The sequence below is a fragment of the Hippocampus bargibanti genome, linkage group LG08 (genome assembly GCF_051943395.1).
Source record: "Hippocampus bargibanti isolate YZ-2025 linkage group LG08, ASM5194339v1, whole genome shotgun sequence".
NCBI lineage: Eukaryota > Metazoa > Chordata > Actinopteri > Syngnathiformes > Syngnathidae > Hippocampus > Hippocampus bargibanti.
In genome coordinates this window covers 19414700-19433838 of record NC_142741.1, presented here as the reverse complement: position 1 = coordinate 19433838, position 19139 = coordinate 19414700, and the positions used below count along the sequence as shown (strand labels likewise).

Sequence of the window (19139 nt, the reverse complement as noted above, 5' to 3'; positions counted from 1 at the left end):
GTACGTGAATAGCAGCATACGTAGACACGAAACATCTTTGACTCTTTTGGGAGACTGTTGGGACTTCTGGAAGCAGGGGGGGGGGGGACTGTCACGTTCTGGTTTGCGACCAACGGATAGCTCTGACGGCCCTGCCCTCAGTTGCACAGGTGTTGGTCGTCCTCATCAGTGGCAGTTAAAAGGACTCCCAGCACAACCATTCGGGGTCGGGTGCATTATACTGTGAATGTGTTTACTGCACCCTGTCAGGTTTGTTTCATCTTGGCAGAGTTTTACTCATGGTTTTCTTTGATACTTTGTCGTTTTCTGTTCAGATGACTGTTTTAGATTTTGTTCCTGTTGATTTTATTTTAATACAATTTGTCAAATAAATCCTCCTGCTCCCCCCTGCCTGTTTTTTGGGATCCACAACCACTATCACCACCTTGCAATCAGCGACAACTTGAAGGCTGCTTCAAAAGAATTTATGATTGTCTCACACCAAAGTAGCCCCACCACAAAAGCTAAAATGAATAAATGTCACATGATAAGTCATATTCTAATCTATGTACACACAAATGTTGAGTACCTAATGTGTCTGAAAAGTCACAAGTTGAAGTCAAGCCCATCATGTCATATTTGTAAACATACCAGCTGTCAAACTGTCCTGTTGAGTGGACTTACTTGCTGATGCATCCCAAAACTTGATTGATCCATCTGCATGTCTGGACAAAAAAGCACAATGACAATAAATACTGGGAATAATTTACATTGTAAATGTTTCGGAATCAGAAAGCCTTTATAGTCCTACAATGGATACATGTGTAATCTACAGAAGCAAACTTGAAAGAGGAGATGGGGGTGAAAAGATAAAAACAAAGTATTCTATACATAATAGTCAGAAAGTCAGAAGACTGAATTGTATAATCGCGCACAAATGTTTCATCAAAAGAACTGTATATAGTGCAAGTATAAAATACAATATAAAACGTATAATGTACGTAACTGTATTGAATCGACATTCACCAGTTAAGATTCACCGTAATCATACAGATTGCAGGATCTCGAATTCTTCCGCAGCCTTGTTACAAGAATATGGAAGGACGAACCGTACCCGCATGCCAACCTTTATTCATTTTGTGTGTGTATGTGTATGTGTATGTGTATGTGTATGTGTTTGTGTATGTGTTTGTGTATGTGTATGTGTATGTGTATGTGTATGTGTATGTGTATGTGTATGTGTATGTGTATGTGTGTGTGCGTGTGTGTGTGTTTGTGTGTGATGTTGCAATCTTAAACATATTGAATGAAAGACAATTATTGTCGTTTTCTTGTATTATATGGGAAAAAAAGCATTGTCTACAATGTGACGACACCACCAACAACGGAAAAAAACCACACACAAAAACAAGATTAAAAGATGAGGTACAACGTGACTGCGGGAGTCATGCAGCAGAGAGACCAGCTTGCGTGTTTGCTTAAGAATGCTTTAACATCTCAGCCAACCTCTCAGAGTGCGGCATAGCCCCATTCTGGGCCCTGCTCGTTATGCTGGTCTTGGCAGAGTCCGAAATCTAAAATTATAAGGCCCACAAAATAGCGAATGCAAAACACTATCATCTTGCCCTCGCATGGGTGAAGAGAATCCTTCAATGAAGAAAACAAATTAATATTTTCCTGAGTTGGGCGGGAATATGATATCCATTGGAATGGTATATGAACTGAGGACAAACAAAACCATGTAAATGCTCAACATTTAATTTGATCCAAGTGGGTCATACAGAAATTGGTACACTTATCAGTAGTGCAAAAACACAATAAAATTACATCGAAAAACAATGTGGCAGTTTTTTTCTCCTTTTTTCCCTCTGGAAAGCTATTTACTGTACAGATTAATTGACCTTTCATTCATGTGAATTCGAAAAGATGATTTGAGATACGAATATTCCAATTGTACAATTGTAATTATGGGATACATTAAAGTCGTATCACATGGTACCACAATAAGTACAATAGGTAGGACTTACCCAGTAATTATGACCTCAGGAAAAGTGTGAGAGCCTAACGTCCACATTCCTCCACTCACTGGCCATTCCTGGTATGGTAAGCAAATGTTGATTTCTGTTACAGGCACTTGACACTTCATCCTCCGCTTAATGAAGAACGTCACACGACCAAAACTGCCCTAAATAATTCTTGCGAGTTTCGTATGTATGCCGTCACATTTAATATTGCTACAGGTGCTTTGAATACGTACTGGATTGCTTGCTGCAAAAATGACGTGACAGCTAACCATGATCAGAGAATTTAAAGTACTTTGCACGATTATGTTAAAAAATAATACAATTGTTCAGAAAATGATATTCAAACCAAACCTTTTGACTATAGCCGGTCTTCTTGTGTTTGGCTCCGATGGAGTAAAGGACAGGGATGATGTCCGGAGGGCAGTCTGCAAAATAAGCTGTGCATGTAACTGGAGACTCATGGATGTCCATGGGGTAAGGGTTCTCAAAGATGGGGAAGCTGTAAAGAGAAAATACATGAATGTCTTTTCCTTTGTTCTGCTGTTATTGGACTCGTTATTTCCCTAATTAGTCTTGTCCCTCAGAGGGTTCCGGGTGATATCGCTGCTTCTTTTGAGACAACAAATAAGGATGTCACATAGTGTACATAATCTCCCACTGTCTTAGAAAATGACTTATACAATATTCTGTCAAAATACAGTACATACCTGCTCTGTGTCAGATCCACCACTATTAAATCCTTTTCTAAAAGCACCACCACCGCATAAGGATCCTGCACCTCTGTAAAATATAAAATCGGAAGAAACAATGTCCAGCTCTTGCATTCTTTGTTATGTCTCTTTATTATGTAACTTTTATTTGTGCTCACCGTTATTGTAAGGGGTCTCACAAAGTGTCATGAACTCGACAATAGGATAGTCCATCTCGAGCACTGTAATTGTCTTGCCGTGCATGATGGTTAACGTTGGCCGTCTTCCTGCCTTCTCGTATGAAAGCCCTCCCGAGAAGATGACAAAAGGCTCACTGTCGGGGAGAAAACAACAGTTTCAAGACTTTTACTTGTTTGACAACTATTCAATACAGCTACTGTGCAGATGTGACTGAATATTTCAAGTTGGTGATAACTCTTATTAAGATCACTTAAAGGCCAACCTACACAATTTTTTACGTTTAATAGCAGCTAAAATACCCACAACACGCAGGCTGATATTTTTAGTCAAATGCAAAACACCAATAAAAATGACTTAAAGTGTCCCAAAACTATTTAAAAATGACCCCGGAAATGGCAAGCTTCAGAAGGTCCCGCTCCCTTGTTCGTGAAGTCACGCCAGGACGTCTTGCCTTGCTCTCAAAACAATGGCTTCAGATTCGGAGAAGATGCTTTCTTGTTACTCATCCAGTTATGAATATGATTCAAATAGTTCTGAAGAGGAAAGCATACATGTTTGCAATCGATTAAAGAAGTCTTTCCGTGTCATTTTGAGGCGCCTGGACTCCAATGTAGTTCCCCGAAAATGTACAAGATGGCGCCCAAGCTCTGTTGGAAATGGGCTGATTTGTCTGCTGGGAATTTGTGTCAACTAGTATCAAATAGTAGTCTCGGTGCAACACACAACGAACGATTCACCATCGCATTATTTATGTATTTTCCTTCCAATTTTGCCATCAACACGAAGTTTTCAGACCAAACAAAGTACCCAAAATGCATTGTGTGTCGCTTTCTCTGTCAAGAACATTCCAGACATCATGTCACGTCAGGCATCGTCATATATGAATATTCAGCGCGAGTCTTAAAATGTAAGATATAGCTATATGCCGTGGAATCTTTGTAAAATATGCTCAGTAGAAGTTATTTGAAGTGATTTTACAAATTATGGACACAACTTGTCGGTTGTCGTTTGAGGATTTTCACTTTGCGATCATTGTGCTAAGTGGAGTAAAGACAAACACACCTGTTCCTTGAGGTTTTATAATCCACTTTCAGGATTGGTTTACACGATTCCTTTCTCCCATCTTTCTGTATTTTACCTGAGGCAAAAGAAAACTGCAAAGTAATACCCACAAGTATTTTTAAAATAATGAAAAAAGATGTTTACTGAACACGAAATTCAGTAGTTTTTCTGTTTTCTACCAACACACCAACTTGCCAAAACCCAAGTGTATCATGTAAAGTTACATGCAAGATTCTGAACCATGTGGTTGACAAAATCTGTCACACAATTGGTGGTAAAACCTTGGGAACCACTTTAAATAGTGAAGCAATTGCATCGTATGTCTCTGATAAAAATGTGATAATAACCTCATAACAATGGTTTCTAAACGTGTTTGCTGTACTGAACCTAACTAGTTTATATGTGCATTCACCAGAAACCTTCTTTCGTGAAAAATCTTTTTTTTTCTAAAGCAACGCATTACTGCCATTCTTGAATTTATTCGGGAATCGAATACATGTCGTGAAACGCAATTCCCGATTTTGTTCGGGTTTTGGTTTTTCTTGCAGGGGATGCAGAGAAAGCGCTGGTCAGACCTTTGGCAATGTTTTTTCCTCCCACGAGGGGGCAACATTTGCCTTTTGTACATCCGGCCCCACTTGCACCTCATACGACTTGAGACCCATATAACTTAGGAATTCACTCTTTTTTTGGTTTTCTTACGCTGCATTGTATGTTTATGTATGTATGTTTGTAGATGCAGAGGGTTTGTGGCTTCCTCCACCATCAGACTGCTAAAAGACCTGGGTATCCATGGACAGGCTCTGCGGCACACAGTTAGATCAGTCTCCAAAGCAGCATGAAGAAGCAGCTAGTGGATCTGGATGATGAGGAAGGACCCTTTTTGGGCTCATAGAACAGCAACCTAAGAGACCCCCCACCAGCTTCTGAACATCTGATTGGACATGGGACACAAGTGCGGGTGTGATCAACCTGTCGCTGGACACCATCGATGAGGGTGTCTAGTGATGAAAGGCCAAAACACCCAATGATTCATTGGAGCACTACTGACGATGTGTCCCAAATTCACAACCTTCCCATCCCTGAGGCACAGCTCCCACACCACTCTCAACATCAAGACTAATCTCATGTGAGCACCATCCATTGGCACAAACGGACAGAACAACATCATGTCCAACGTTTAATGATTCTGATTCTATGTACAGTAGTCCAAAAACTCAATATTCTGTGGGTCCTGGAATTTGAGTAAAATGACAAAAACCCTTGCACAGGTGTGGATTTTATTTTGCACGTCTGGCAGTGAATGAGTTAAGAACAACTGCCTCATAACATTGTAAACCTGCTCTAAAAACACGCCCTAATAATTGTTCCATAACAATTCCAAGAGAGCCTTCATATATTTCAAGAGGAAAAATGTAGTTCATAACAAAATTACTTTTTGGCAGTGTGTCAAGAAGCAGACAAATGGAGACATTCTACTGAATTGTTAAGACCCACAAAGTGCAGCAAGTGGCAGGGCAGCAGATTTATTTCATGGAGTCAGCAGGAAGCAAGTTGCGAATGATGTGATAGGCTCGCGTCTGGTTCAGATCACAGCGGGATACGCAAGCAGAACAACAATCCAAGTTGGTGTGCGTGTACATGTGTGTATGTGTGAGTGTGCGTGTGTGTGTGTGTGTGTGTGTGTGTGTGTGTGTGTGTGTGTGTGTGTGTGTGTGTGTGTGTGTGTGTGTGTGTGTGTGTGTGTGTTTGTATGTGTGTGTGTTTGTATGTGTGTGTGTGTGTGTGTGTGTGTGTGTGTGTGTGTGTTGTGTGTGTGTGTGTGTGTGTGTGTGTGTGTGTGTGTGTGTGTGTGATGGGGGCAGTGGTGTACAGGATGTTAGTTACATTAAAAAATGACAAAGGCGACATAGAGCCATGCTGGCAAACCAAAACAGCTGTGTTGACAGCTGACATGCAGAGTCTAGTCAGAATTATTTATTCATGATAAGGGGCCCTGAAACATGATTACTTTTTGGTTTTTCATTATGTCCATTGCCTAAAAAGATGTTCATTGGCTCAGGTTCGTCTATGTACTTCAGTCTGCTATTTGATTGTGAGATACTTTTTTATAATGGGTATTTATTATTGTTATTTAATTTTTTTCTCAAAATGTGATTCATGACATTGAGTCAAAAATACAACAAAAACCCAAGTCAGATGATTTTATTGAATTGTTTGTCCAAGTACAGCTCATATCTCTGCTCAGGAGTACAGTCGGTTGCCCCTGTGTTAAATAATATTGTTATAATTTGTTGTGGTAATCCAAGATGTTAATTTGCCATATTGGAGAACTATTCAGAAGAAATTTGACATATTGACAGTGATTAAAATTCGTTAATTTGTGATTGACAGCCATTCACAAAAAATGACTTGTGGTCGAACCTGACAAGTACTGGCTGAATAATCAGAATCAGAAAACCTTTATTCGTCCCCCAATGGGGAAATTTGCAGTCCACAGCAGCAATTGAAAGGCGATGGGGTCGGGGGTGAACGGATAGAAAACAAGATATTCTGAGCATAACAAAATAAAACTGTCAACTGTATACTGTGCAAATGTAAATGTGCAAAACCGTTTCATAAAAAACTACATAATCCTGAGTGAAGAGGTATATTTATATGAATTGTACACTTTTTTTTTCGTTTAAGCACACAGATCCCTGTCTTTTGCCTCATCAGTTTCACATAATAATAAAGGAATATATGCACTACAGAATTTGAGCGTTGGTTTTTTTTGTGATTCCCCGACACGAGTCTTTATCAGGTGCACCACGGGAAATTATCCCATATTTGGGCCGATAGTAATGACGTATTTACAATAAATAATGATATATCTTTGGGGAAATCAACTGCTAATCCATTGACATTGGATCCCTATTTTATCACTGTTTCTGTCATTTCTGTGCTGGTCAATGTTTCATATCTTAAAATTATGCATTGGCACCGTTCAGGTTGGGGAAACACTGCACTGAATAAACTATCACACAATGTGTGGTGTCAGCAAAATAATTGTTTGTCTTTTTTTTCCCCCAAGGATAAAATGCTGCGTGTAGCATATGTCACACTGCTACAGAATGTTGCGACAGGTCGAAAAGCAGCGGTGACGTCACGACCGCAGGTAGATTAAGATGGTGGCACAATAAACACGTTGACAAAGCAACTCTCCTCTCTCATTCCTCCGGACACAACATTGGCGACGAAGATGGACTTCTGCACAGCTCCCCTCCCCTCGTTCCTCGCGCTCCCCGGTGAGCCACCAGTCCCGTGGTCCCGCTGGTATGACTCGTTTACGACGTATCTGACGGCGACCGGACTAAACGAGGCAAGCGAAGCACGCCGAAAGGCTATGCTAATACACAGTTTAGGTAGTGAGGGGCAGCGCATTTTTCGCTCTCTTGGACCCGCAAAGACATACGGGGATTGTGTCACTTTATTGGCCCGACATTTCGCCCCACCTCAGGGCGTGATTGTCCGGCGGATTGCCTTCCGTCAACGACGGCAACGAACAGGCGAGTCGGTACACCACTACGTTGCCGACTTGCGGTGTTTAGCGGGCCTCTGTAAATTCGGCCGCTTGGAGGAGGAAATGGAGGAAGGAAATGATTAGGGATCAACTCGCCACACTTCGCCAGGATGTGCCGCTCTGCTCCCACGTCAACATACCCGCCACGCCGCTCACCAGACCAGCCGAGGCGAACCACCATCCACTGCGTGGGCTCGCGCGCCAAGCCATTCAAGTGGTGCACCGTGGAACTGGATGGAGTGAGCTTACCACTCCTGCTCGACACGGCAGCCTCCAGGTCACTGTTGAACGTGTCCACAGTTCGACGGCTATTTCCTCATCTCCAGATCGAGGCCAACGCTGAGGACTTGTTTGGCTATGGCCAAACTAAGATTGGTATGGTGGGCACTGCCACCTTCACAGTGCGCTATGGCTCGAGGACTCTCCCCCCCTTCACCTTCCAAATATCCCATCATGGCGCCAACCTCTTGGGCTTGGACTTGTTTTGTGCACTCGGCTTTTCTATCTCTGACAATGCGGGTGCCACAATTCACCCCCAGGCCAACGGCGGTGGAGAAAGCTCCAACCAAGCAGACGGCCTGCCCTACTCTTCCTCAGCCAGCAGAGGGCCCAACGAGAAGCGCCGGACGAAGCAACGCACACTTACTGTGTCGGACTGGGTCCGCATTCGCCGGCCGTGCTGCTCTCACAAATTGGACTCATTCTGGACAGCACCAGTCCAGATTACCGCCCAACTGGGACCGACCACCTTCTGTCTGGCTGACGGGTCCCGTTGGCATGCCAGCCGCCTAAGGAGAGTGGCGGCCCCGACCCCCTCGAACGACTTCTCAGGCAAAGACTACTAACGTCCTGTCACACATCAGAGAACACCGATGGGACGCCTCGAAGAGCGTGGTGAACCAGCCGTGCCTGTGGGGCCAGAGCCTCGGCCAGCTCGCGTTCGCTTTTGCCCTCGGTATTTGGACAATTATCACCGATTTTGAATGTTCAGACCCTAGCCAGTGCTTAGCCTATCGTGTGGCAGAATAACCCACACGGCTAAGCAGGGAAACCGGCAGTCTACCCGGTTTCCCTTGTTATAGAGTGTTTTTGGTTCCTTCAGGGAGGGGGGTAAATGTAGCATATGTCACACTGCTACAGAATGTTGCGACAGGTCGAAAAGCAGCGGTGACGTCACGACCGCAGGTAGATTAAGATGGCGGCACAATAAACACGTTGACAAAGCAACTCTCCTCTCTCATTCCTCCGGACACAACACTGCGATTGTCCATCCATAAATAAAAAACAAAGCAACGGTGCGCAGCTAGTTTTTGATACTCACCATGTGGGAATGTGACCTGAATGGGCTTGGAAGTGTTTCTGAAGTTCCACAGGGTCAGGCTGCCATCTGAGTGGCTGCACATGAACTGCTTTCCTTCATGATGCCAGCTGACCGAGTGGATGGCCTGCAACAAAGAGAAACAAATAAAAAAGAGACAGATTTAGACAATTTTATCATTAAAATACAGATGTATTTATAGAGCGCTTTCCAAACAGGTGTAGTTGTAGCAAAGAGTAATCCAAACGTAAGTACAATGATTAAAATTACAATATCATGGTGAATAGACTATGTTACTCATTATTTGTTTTACATAGTAATGTGCATTTGAATCAGTATACTGTACATTAAAGTGAGTAAGTAAAGCAAGTAAAACTCTCATTCCGATAATCAGTTTAGCGAAGTCATCAAGACTGAGAATATTTATAAGTGTTGGAAAAAAAGGTTTCTCCACCAGCGAACATTTTAATCCACCTTCAAAGATTTAATCACAAAATTTATGTTTGTGGGGAACTGAAGTGAACACAGCTACAGTTTTCCTTTGCAAATATATGCATGGGACACCTGATATTTTCCAACTGAAATACTTTTAATTGTGCATCCAACCATAACTCAGAAATGGAGAAACGACTTAGATGTTAATTTTGGCATATCATAAAACCTAATTAGAATATCTATTTATCCAGCTATGTATAAACTGCACATTTGATGAAATTAGTATATTTTTGTTAGTTAGTTTGTTTGTTCTTGATTTTTAAATATAGACACCTTACTGTATGAGTTTGAGCAGTGTAATGAGTTTATGTGCAGAAAACAGTCCCAAGAATTTAAATTGTATAAAAAAACATTTTCAGAGTACATTTTAAACCAACGTGTTCGGTATTTGCAGAGGTAAGTTCATACAACTTACCTCATCATAGTAGATTCTGAAATCAGCCTTTTTGGCCCGAAGGTCCCACTGGACTATTGTTCCGCTCTCAAAACCAACAAGAAGCTAGAATGGGTGAAAGATGAACAATTAGCCACGTAATGATAACAGTATTCGCTTATTGAGACCACTGTACTGCAAACCTCTCTTCTACATTGCCACATTTCATATTCTTGTAAGGTTTCTGCTGATGTCAAGTAATATGTCATTTTGCGCAGTGAAAGCAATAATGTAATTCATTTTTTCTCCACAGTTCCACTTTCTGCCTGAGCTATCATTATACGTATTACAGACATCTGAATTAAAGAAGAAAAACATACTACACGAGACTAACGCGTGCTTCTAACAAGTCGGTGAAGCAAAAACTACCGTCATTTGTAAGTGTAAATTTGACAATACTGTCACAGTTTTTTTGTTAGCCATTGAATCATACACACTTTTTGCTGCATTGTGATTTCTATGGCAAAAGAATTAAACAGAGCTCAGAGTATTCACGTGTAATTTTGAGCTCATGTAGTGTAGCTCACGTTAAAGGTAAAAATAGGCATGCTGGATGAAAGTTGCGCAGAGCTGACAAAATTCTAGCAGCCTAGATGGAAGCGGTTTTTGAGGAGTGCAGCTCTAAAGAAAGGGGCGGAACGCGTTCATCCTACTGAGAGGAAAGACGTGTGACATCTCACACTGGAAGATCAAGATGATGAAGGAAGGTGGGAAAGAAAAAGAAGGCCGCCTTGAAGAAATTGTGCTGTCAGCAGACGCCTGAGCTCATTTAGTGCAGTTCTTATAGGCCCAAGAGAGGTGTAACCCATAATGTCTTCTTCAAATTCAAAATGTAAGATTCTTCAAATTTGCATGAAATTAGCAATTCCAGCATGTCATCTCAAGTCTTTTAAACCCTTTCATGGACACTGTCGCCTGCTACCATGGTAAACTGCCCACTCTCGTAAAGGCTGTCTCTGAAAGGGTTTATACAATCTGTGCTGTTCAAAGCCAATATGTAATTAAATTCAGAGACGCTTCTATTCACTATGGTGATGGACAGGCTGACAGACGATGTTAGGCCAGAATCTCCTAAGATCCATGATGTTTGCAGATGACATTGTGATCTGTAGCGAGAGCAGGGAACAGGTGGGGGAGCAACTAGAGAGGTGGAGGTTTGCCCTGGAAAGGAGAGGAATGAAGGTGCGTCGCAGCAAGACGGAAAATATGTGTGTGAATGAGACGGATCCAAGTATAAGAGTGTAGCTAAAGGGAGAAGAGATAAAGTAGGTGGAATATTTTAAGTAATTCGGTTCAACTGTCCAGAGCAATGGAGAGTGTGGAAAAGAGGTGAAGAAGCGTATCCAGTCAGGCTGGAACGGCTAGAGAAAAATGTCAGGTGTGATGTGTGATAAAAGGGTTTCATCTAAGATCAAAGGAAATGTGTATAAAACGGTGGTGAGACCAGCCATAATGTTTGGACAGGAGACAGTGCCAATGAAGAAAAGACAGGAAGCAGAGATGAAGATATTGAGGTTGTCTTTGGGAGTGACCAGGTTGGATAGGATCAGGAATGAGGACATTAGATGACAACTCATATTAGAGGCTTTGGAGAGAAAGTCAGAGAAGCCTGACTGAGATGGTTTGGACATGTCCAGAGGAGAGAGAGAGTGACTTTATCGGTAGAAGGATGCTGAGCCTTGAACTGCCAGGCAGGAGACCGAGAGGAAGACCTAAGAGGAGGTTGATGGATGTTGTCAAACATGAAGGTAGCTGGTGTGAGAGATGAGGATGCACAAAACCGGGTTAGATGGAGGACACTGATTCGCTGTGGCGACCCCCGAAGGGAAAAGACGAAAGGAAAAGAAGATTCAGTGATAAATAATTTTTGTGTTTTTTTGGCAACAATAAAATAAAAAAAATAGTTCCATCAAAAATAAGCATTAAAATAGTGCAGGTTTATGAGGGTAAGTAATCAAATGCCTGACTTAATATGCAACAACTGATTGCCTGTAATTTCTTGAGTAGAAAAAACACACCGAAGAGGTCTTTATAGTAATTTTATAACTCAGTATTAGGGCCCATTTTCAGAGTGCATCATGCAGAAATAAAATGAAAAAAAATTAGCTCATGACATGGTCCCCTGCAGATTGTGTTTTCGGCAATTCAAGTGATCACCTCGCAATTATTTATACGGTGCATTTTAACACACAAAGTGGGTCATTAAATTCACTCAAATGCTTGCGTGCACACAAAGCACAAATCTTTTCTCAATTATTTCAAAGGTTCTGTTCGAATCACTCTCTTCACACAAAAATTACAAGTGGTGGAATCGTGGCTTCAAACACAAAATGATTCAACTTCCCTTGAATGCGGCTTGCGTGCAACACTTCGCCTAATGTCACTCAGAGCAACAAGAGGAGGCAGCTGTGAGCGTGTCTTGTTTTTGTGTCTTCGCAGCTTGTCACGTTTGATTTTTTTCCAGTGGCGATGAAGACTATTGTGACAATAAATGCGCTTGTCAATGACCTCCTTTGCAGCTATTGCCACCTGGCACTTGTTACAAATTTGTCTTTGGTTCGACCCTCAAACAACAAAACTCAAAAGATATTTTCTTAAACCTCCCGGGAATGATGTGCGAGCAGACGTGTGCATGTGCGTGCAAGTGAGATGGCAGGGGAAAACTATTATCACATTATCGATAGAACAGTGGGGATAAACATGTCAAAACAAAGGTGTGACTTCATTTTATCGTCCTCCTCACCTTGCCTTCATCCTTTGGGCTGTCACTCAAATGAACTACAGGTCCTGGATGTGTTTTTGTTGATCTGAAAAGAGAGAAAAATAATGAGAACGAGCAACAGTGAAAAGAGTGACGCTAAAGAAGGTTATATTAGCAATGCTGGGTTTCTGTTTTAGACAGGTTATATTACATTCTGAGCCTTTGTTCAAGAAAAAACTTACTCTCACTCATCAATTGCGCCGGTTGAATATTTACGACATGTACAAATGGCACTTTTTGCTATTAGATAATGCTATAGACTGACTAATTAAAGTTCCTCACCTAATCTCAACCTAGTTTCTTGGCCTCGGGAGGACACAAAATGATGTTAAAGCAAAATTTACCCTGAGATAAAAAAAACACAAATGTCGAGTTTATCAGCGTACAGCAAAGAATACCCCGGATAAATCACAAATCCGTGAATCTTGAAATGCACAACAACAAATGTTTAAGTATGCACTGAAGATCATCAAAATACAGTAATAATAATAATAATAATAATAATAATAATAATAATAATAATAATAATAATACATTTCATTTTCTTTCAAATTGCTGCTGTGGAATGTAAATTTTCCCATTGTGGGACGAAGGTTTTCTGATTCTGATTTATAAGCGCCTTTCAAAACTCTCAAGGTCACTTTAGAGTCACAGGATAAATTTTTTTCCCGTGGGTGAGCAGCGGCAGCCACATGTGCCAGTGTTCACTCAACCCGGAAGTAACTCAAACAGATAGCAAGCTAGCTAGCGAATATATAGCTAAGAGCTAGCTAGCGAATAGATAGTGATACCTCGGCTTACGAATGCTTTAGCTAATGAACTTTTCACCTTACGAACATTAAATTCGCGAGAATATAATCTTGGCATACGAACTACTTTTCGGGAAACACACGGAGCGCCACAATGGCTGGCGGACTAGTTTCCGGCAGAAGAACACCAAACCACACGGCCGAACAGCGCCACCGTGGCTACCGAACTACTTTTCCACACACCCTTTCTCTGAGTGCATACGTGGAATACGTGGTTTGTTATCAAGGATATATTTGCTAATCTGGGACTGGAAAAGACCACACCACAGGCTCGTGTTCAGCCGAAGAGGACACAAAGCAAGATTACGGTCGAGCAGAAGAAGGAGATCATCTAGAAACACGAACGAGGTGTGCGTTTGTGTGACTTAGTGTCCCAGTACCAGTATGCTAAGTCGATAATTGCTACGTGTGGCTAAGGGTTTTTCTGTGTTGGCTAACAACGGTCTCGGGCAATAGAAGAGGTTGAAAAACTTCTGTTGATTTGGATTAACAAAATGCAGCTTTCATGGGGACAGTGTGAGTGAGGGTATTATCGCCGAGAAAGCACGGAAACTTTCGGATATCATCAAGAAGCAACCTATCAACGACCATCACAAAGGTAAATAAAACGACTTTATTATATAGTAGTTTTTTTATTTAATTACAATCCAATAACACCTTTATTATACATAAAATAAGGTATATTTTGTGTAGTTTAAAGGCTTATTTAGTAGAAAATTGGAAATGGATGATTCTAATTGTTAATGGTTTCCTATGGGAAATTAATGTTTGGAAGGCACACTTTTCGCCTTACACACACTTTCTGGGAGGCAATTACGTTCGTAAACTGAGGTATCACTGTACAGTGGTGTCTTGAGATTCGAGCTTAATTCACTCCTTCGCCAAGTTCATAACTCAAAAACATTTTCATCTCACTTTACCTGTGTTAGTGAATGAAAGTCCCATTAATCCATTCTAGCCTATCTCGCCCAAAAACGTATAGTTACACTTTATTACACTGTAGTTTTGTAAAAACAATATATAATGACATAAAATGACTGATTTACTGTCGAGCAGAAGAAGGAGATCACCAAGAAACATGAACGAGGTGTGCGTTTGTGTGACTTAGCGTCCCAGTACCAGTATGCTAAGTCGACCATTGCTATGTGTGGCTTAGGGTTTTTTGTGTTCTCTCAGCAACAGTTTCAGGCAATAGAAGAGATTGAAAAACTTCTGTTGATTTGGATTATCAAAAAGCAGCTTGCCGGGGATTCATTTCTTTCAGCTCTATTGTATGTGACTTTGCCAACAAGGGCCAGTATAATGCAGTCACGTAGACACCAAGAAGGAAGAGTTTCACCACTACTATAAGTGATATGCATTATCTGATCTACGGTATTTCCCATCATGTGTTAGCAGTAAATTTAGGTTTAGGTATATTTGCGTTTTATTGGTCAAAAGACAGAGATCTTATAGCTTTGGCAGTTGAGACAACATAGGTGTTTTTATTTGGGAATTTCAATATGACCAGACAGACGGGCGGCCCGGTAGTCGAGTGGTTAGTACGCTGACTTCACAGTGGAGAGGCCGTGAGTTCAAGACCCAGTCCGGCCTTTCTGTGTGTAGTATGCATGGTCTCCCCGGGCCAGTGTGGGTTTCCTCCGGGTACTCCGGTTTGCTCCCACATTTCAAAAACATGCATGGCAGGCTGATTGAACACTAAAAATTGTCCCTCGGTGTGAGTGTGTCTGATTGTTTGTCTGTGTGCCCTGCGATTTGCAATTCAGGGTGTCCCCAGCCTAGTGCCCGAAGACGGCTGGAATATGCTCCAGCACCTCCCGCGATCCTAATGAGGATTAAGCGGTCTGGAAAATGGATGGGTCATGACCAGACAATGGAGACATTGAAAAAATGTTTACACCTCAGGGAAAGCTTTCACTCCTTGAAGTCCAGTATGCAATTGGCTTATAGTGCCCTGATTTACCAACAAAGCAACACCCACGCAGACAGAAGGGAATCTAGAACTGATCTCAACCGTTTACTAACTGTCGGAATTGCATCATTCATGACCTCATAAAATAATAGCTATTGTGTAAATGCAAAAAAATAAGAATAATAATCACCAGATATGTAAGAATTTATTGACGTTGAATTGTTGCTATACTGAATATGTTGAATGATTGATGCACCATAGCAACATAGTTCATCCCTATGTAACAAATCCACATTGGTGCTAATTATCAGAATCAGAATCAGAATCAGAATCAGAATCATCTTTATTGCCAAGTATGTAGAACACACAAGGAATTTGTTTCCGGTAGAACACGCTGCACTAGTATCGTTGTCAAAAAAAACTGTTTCGAACCCTGGAGTATTGTTAGTGCCGCCCGTGAAATCCTTGTCAGTTCTCTAAGGGAAACTTAAGCAAGAAATGACAACTGACAAAAAAAAAGGCGCACGTGTTTATCTTGATATTCTTCAGTAAATGTTACGTCCCGGTTGATGGACTCATTGAGTTCTTCCCTGAGCACGTTTGGGAGGTTTTGTAATCCATATTGAATTCAAACAATAGGGCCTCTGTGCTAGAGTAATATGGATTTTTAACAGTGATGTGCGGTGAGGTTCATGGCTGGTGAGGCACTGACGTCATCAATGACGTCACCGCTCGTCTCTACTTAGTATTTGAACGGTAAATGTGAAAATTCAGCGATTTTGAAAAAAATCCTAAAACGGTGAAGTTAAATGGACAAGAACTTTAAAGTACAAATCACTAAATACATCTGTTTAATTTATTTTTTCATTTCCATGACAGCTTTCCATGATGACAGGTGAGGCACTGCCTCACCTGCCTCCACTGACTGGACGTCATTGATTTTTAACTACATTAAGATTTCATGCATTGTAGAAGGTTTTGTCCTGCTGGGGAGGGAAGAATGTAGCGAATCAAAAGAACTTATTACATATTTCACAATCTAACTGCATTATGATATAAAGAATAATGCTTTAATTGACACAACTTTCATTCATTCCCATATTGTTGACTACACCCCACAGATGTTTTTTTCTTCTTTATGGACTCCCAAATGTAAACTTGGCATCTAAGATCTTTTCTTGGAAACACCCCAACCCCCCCCCCCCCCCCCCCCCCCCCCCCACACACACACACACACACACACACACACACACACACAGACGCACATTGTTGTGACTACTGACTGGAGTTTGGGATGTCACAAGAGAACAAGATGGCTCTGTGTGGAAGTGGCGAGTGACTGACATGGTAGCAGGGTGCTTGTCAGCGTAACACCAGAGAGTGTGACGTGGGTGGGTGACATTTGGGGAAAAAAGTGTTATCAGACGCATGAAAGCTAAAGTGGTGCAAATGATGGAGATATCAGATGTCAATTCACCAAAACAACATCTTAACAAATCTGCAGGATGTTTACTCGCCTTAAAAACTCTTGTCATTACACCACTGTTCATGACTATCATTGACATGACATCATATCATGTTCAAAGCATGATTTCTGTTCATGTTTGCGTGAGGTTAATCTTAAAAAAACTAACATCAAAGTTCAATTGAACTTGTGTGCGTAGGAAACATGATACATGGTTGTTAAGTACTCCATGACATTTTGGTTTTAAAATGTCAAGACTTCATTGTTTTACTTTGTGATAGATGTCTCGCCCAGTGTGAGGCCGCAGTGACTCTGACCTACAACTGATTTCCCGCATATCTATATGATGAATGTCAAATTGAATAAAGCATTTTTTTCCATCAACATCATCACATGATTATTCCTTCATCTTGACATTCTATGTTCTATGTAACCCGTAAATGCATGGTCCACCGGTGACATCAACACATCTGATTCAGAGGTTTTATGACTCACAATTCGATGGCTTTGTTCCACATGATGACGTATCCAGACAAAATGAAGGACTCGATATTGACGATGTGTGTGTTCCCGCGCTCTGTCCCCACATAAAGCCATTTACTCTGAAAGGGAAGGTGGCAAAATGTGATCCTGGAGAACAAGAAAGAAAATGGGAAGAAAAAGGGTTACAATATTCTTAATTGTGTGCGTGTGTGCGTGTGTGTGTGTGTGTGTGTGTGTGTGTGTGTGTGTGTGTGTGTGTGTGTGTGTGTGTGTGTGTGTGTGTGTGTGTGTGTGTGTGGTGTGTGTGGTGTGTGTGTGTGTGTGTGTGTGTGTGTGTGTGTGTGTGTGTGTGTGTGTGTGTGTGTGTGTGTGTGCGTGCGTGTGTGTGTGTGTGTGTGTGTGTATTTATAGTTTGACTTGAATATTAAATAGCTTTGCGTAAGTGTCATACAGTTGCAGTCTGGACGCCAACGGATGAAACATCTCCTTCCAGTGAAGTTTCACTGTTCCACGTGTCGATTGAAAAGTAAATCAGTCAATCAATAAATAAATAAAAGTAATGCTGATCTCTTCATCATGTTGCCAAACTCTGCCCCTGTCGTCATGGTAACAAGAACACTACTTGACATTTGCATGAGCAAGAAGACACCCTCACTGCCACTCCCCGAATAAGATTTGAACCAGAGCGTAACAAGGTTTTTGTGTCTTTGTGGTTACTTGAGATTGCCATAATGGGTTGTGATGTATTATAGTCTTTATTGCAGAGTCCAAAAATGTATTTATTGTCAATTGCAACTCGCTGCAGCATTTGGTGACATTTAGGACACTTCCTGCAGTAAACGAGGTTGTATTGTTATCACCGGAAACACATACATTAACAGTCACCAACAAAAGAATAAACATGTCCACTAAATGGGAGCTGTCAAAATGTGTGCTGACTGAGATCCATAAAAGAAGGATGCGGAATTTAAAACCAAATGGCAGCATGCACGTCATATGACAACCGTATCAACATTAATGAAATGAGGTTGCGTCTATCCAAAGCAGCCACACCAGGACTCATTCAGTGAATTCTTATGCTAACTCATCCTGAAATTCTCATTTAATAGTTGGCAGGAATGCTCTATGTCTTCTCCTCCGTATGCGGGACCTATTTGAATGGCATCATTGCCACTCAGCTGTTTTTACGACCATGTACGCTTCTTCCCAATAAGAAAATTCCAAACCAGAATAGTTATTTGAAAAAGTGCTTTGGCCTAGTTGCCTGGAAAAGAAAGCTGAATGTTTTTCATTGAATTGATGCCATGCATCACATACAATATTCTCCCTGTTCTTCTTTTCCTTTCGGCTTTTCTCTTCAGGGGTCACCTCGGCGAATCAGTGTCCTCTATCCTTAAAGGTTTGATTAGCATGTTTGTTTTGGCCAAGCTTTTACAATTACTCAATTTCCAATGCTATCGACATATTTTATTATCCTAGCTGTCATTGCCTTTTATTGAGCATCTTCGTTTGTATTAAGTACATAGAGTTGCTTGTTCTGTAGCCACAAGGGAACACAATCCAGTGTCTTATTGTGCTGGTAAACCATGATCAGAGCATGGCACTGTCAGCCATAGTTTTCCATAAGCATATTTTTTTCATTAATTTACAGATCCAACTCCATCCAACAACAAGTGGCAAGGTCAACACATGACATCACCAAAACAAATACACTGTCCAAAGGTGTTGCACACGCAAATGCAAAGTTTCCCTCCATAGCCAGCAAAGTGAATTAAAGTCCTGGTATTGAAATATGGAGGTTTCTCAACTTTTGAAAATTGATTAAGATGTTAAAACAAAAATCAACAACAACAACAATCGGTTTGTGTGTGTTCCACTTAGGTCATCCAGCAGGAACTATGGCTTTTCCCTGATTTGACCACTGTGTGGTCTTATGAGAAGTCGAC

At 41.4% G+C, this 19139-nt stretch overlaps 1 protein-coding gene across 10 annotated transcripts in view; it reads right to left on the bottom strand.

The window, feature by feature from the left end:
* stxbp5l (syntaxin binding protein 5L) overlaps positions 1 to 19139 on the bottom strand; it is a 124478-nt gene that overhangs the window by 42958 nt on the left and 62381 nt on the right. For all 10 annotated transcript variants that reach the window (XM_089003500.1, XM_089003504.1, XM_089003502.1 and 7 more), the window contains exons 6-15: positions 17206 to 17340; positions 12507 to 12570; positions 9746 to 9829; positions 8839 to 8962; positions 3956 to 4031; positions 2872 to 3026; positions 2711 to 2783; positions 2355 to 2502; positions 2007 to 2074; positions 664 to 704 (exon numbers count right to left, since the gene is read on the bottom strand). In XM_089003500.1, the coding sequence (XP_088859626.1) occupies positions 664 to 704; positions 2007 to 2074; positions 2355 to 2502; positions 2711 to 2783; positions 2872 to 3026; positions 3956 to 4031; positions 8839 to 8962; positions 9746 to 9829; positions 12507 to 12570; positions 17206 to 17340 (968 nt within the window). The remainder of the gene's footprint in view (positions 1 to 663; positions 705 to 2006; positions 2075 to 2354; positions 2503 to 2710; positions 2784 to 2871; positions 3027 to 3955; positions 4032 to 8838; positions 8963 to 9745; positions 9830 to 12506; positions 12571 to 17205; positions 17341 to 19139) is intronic.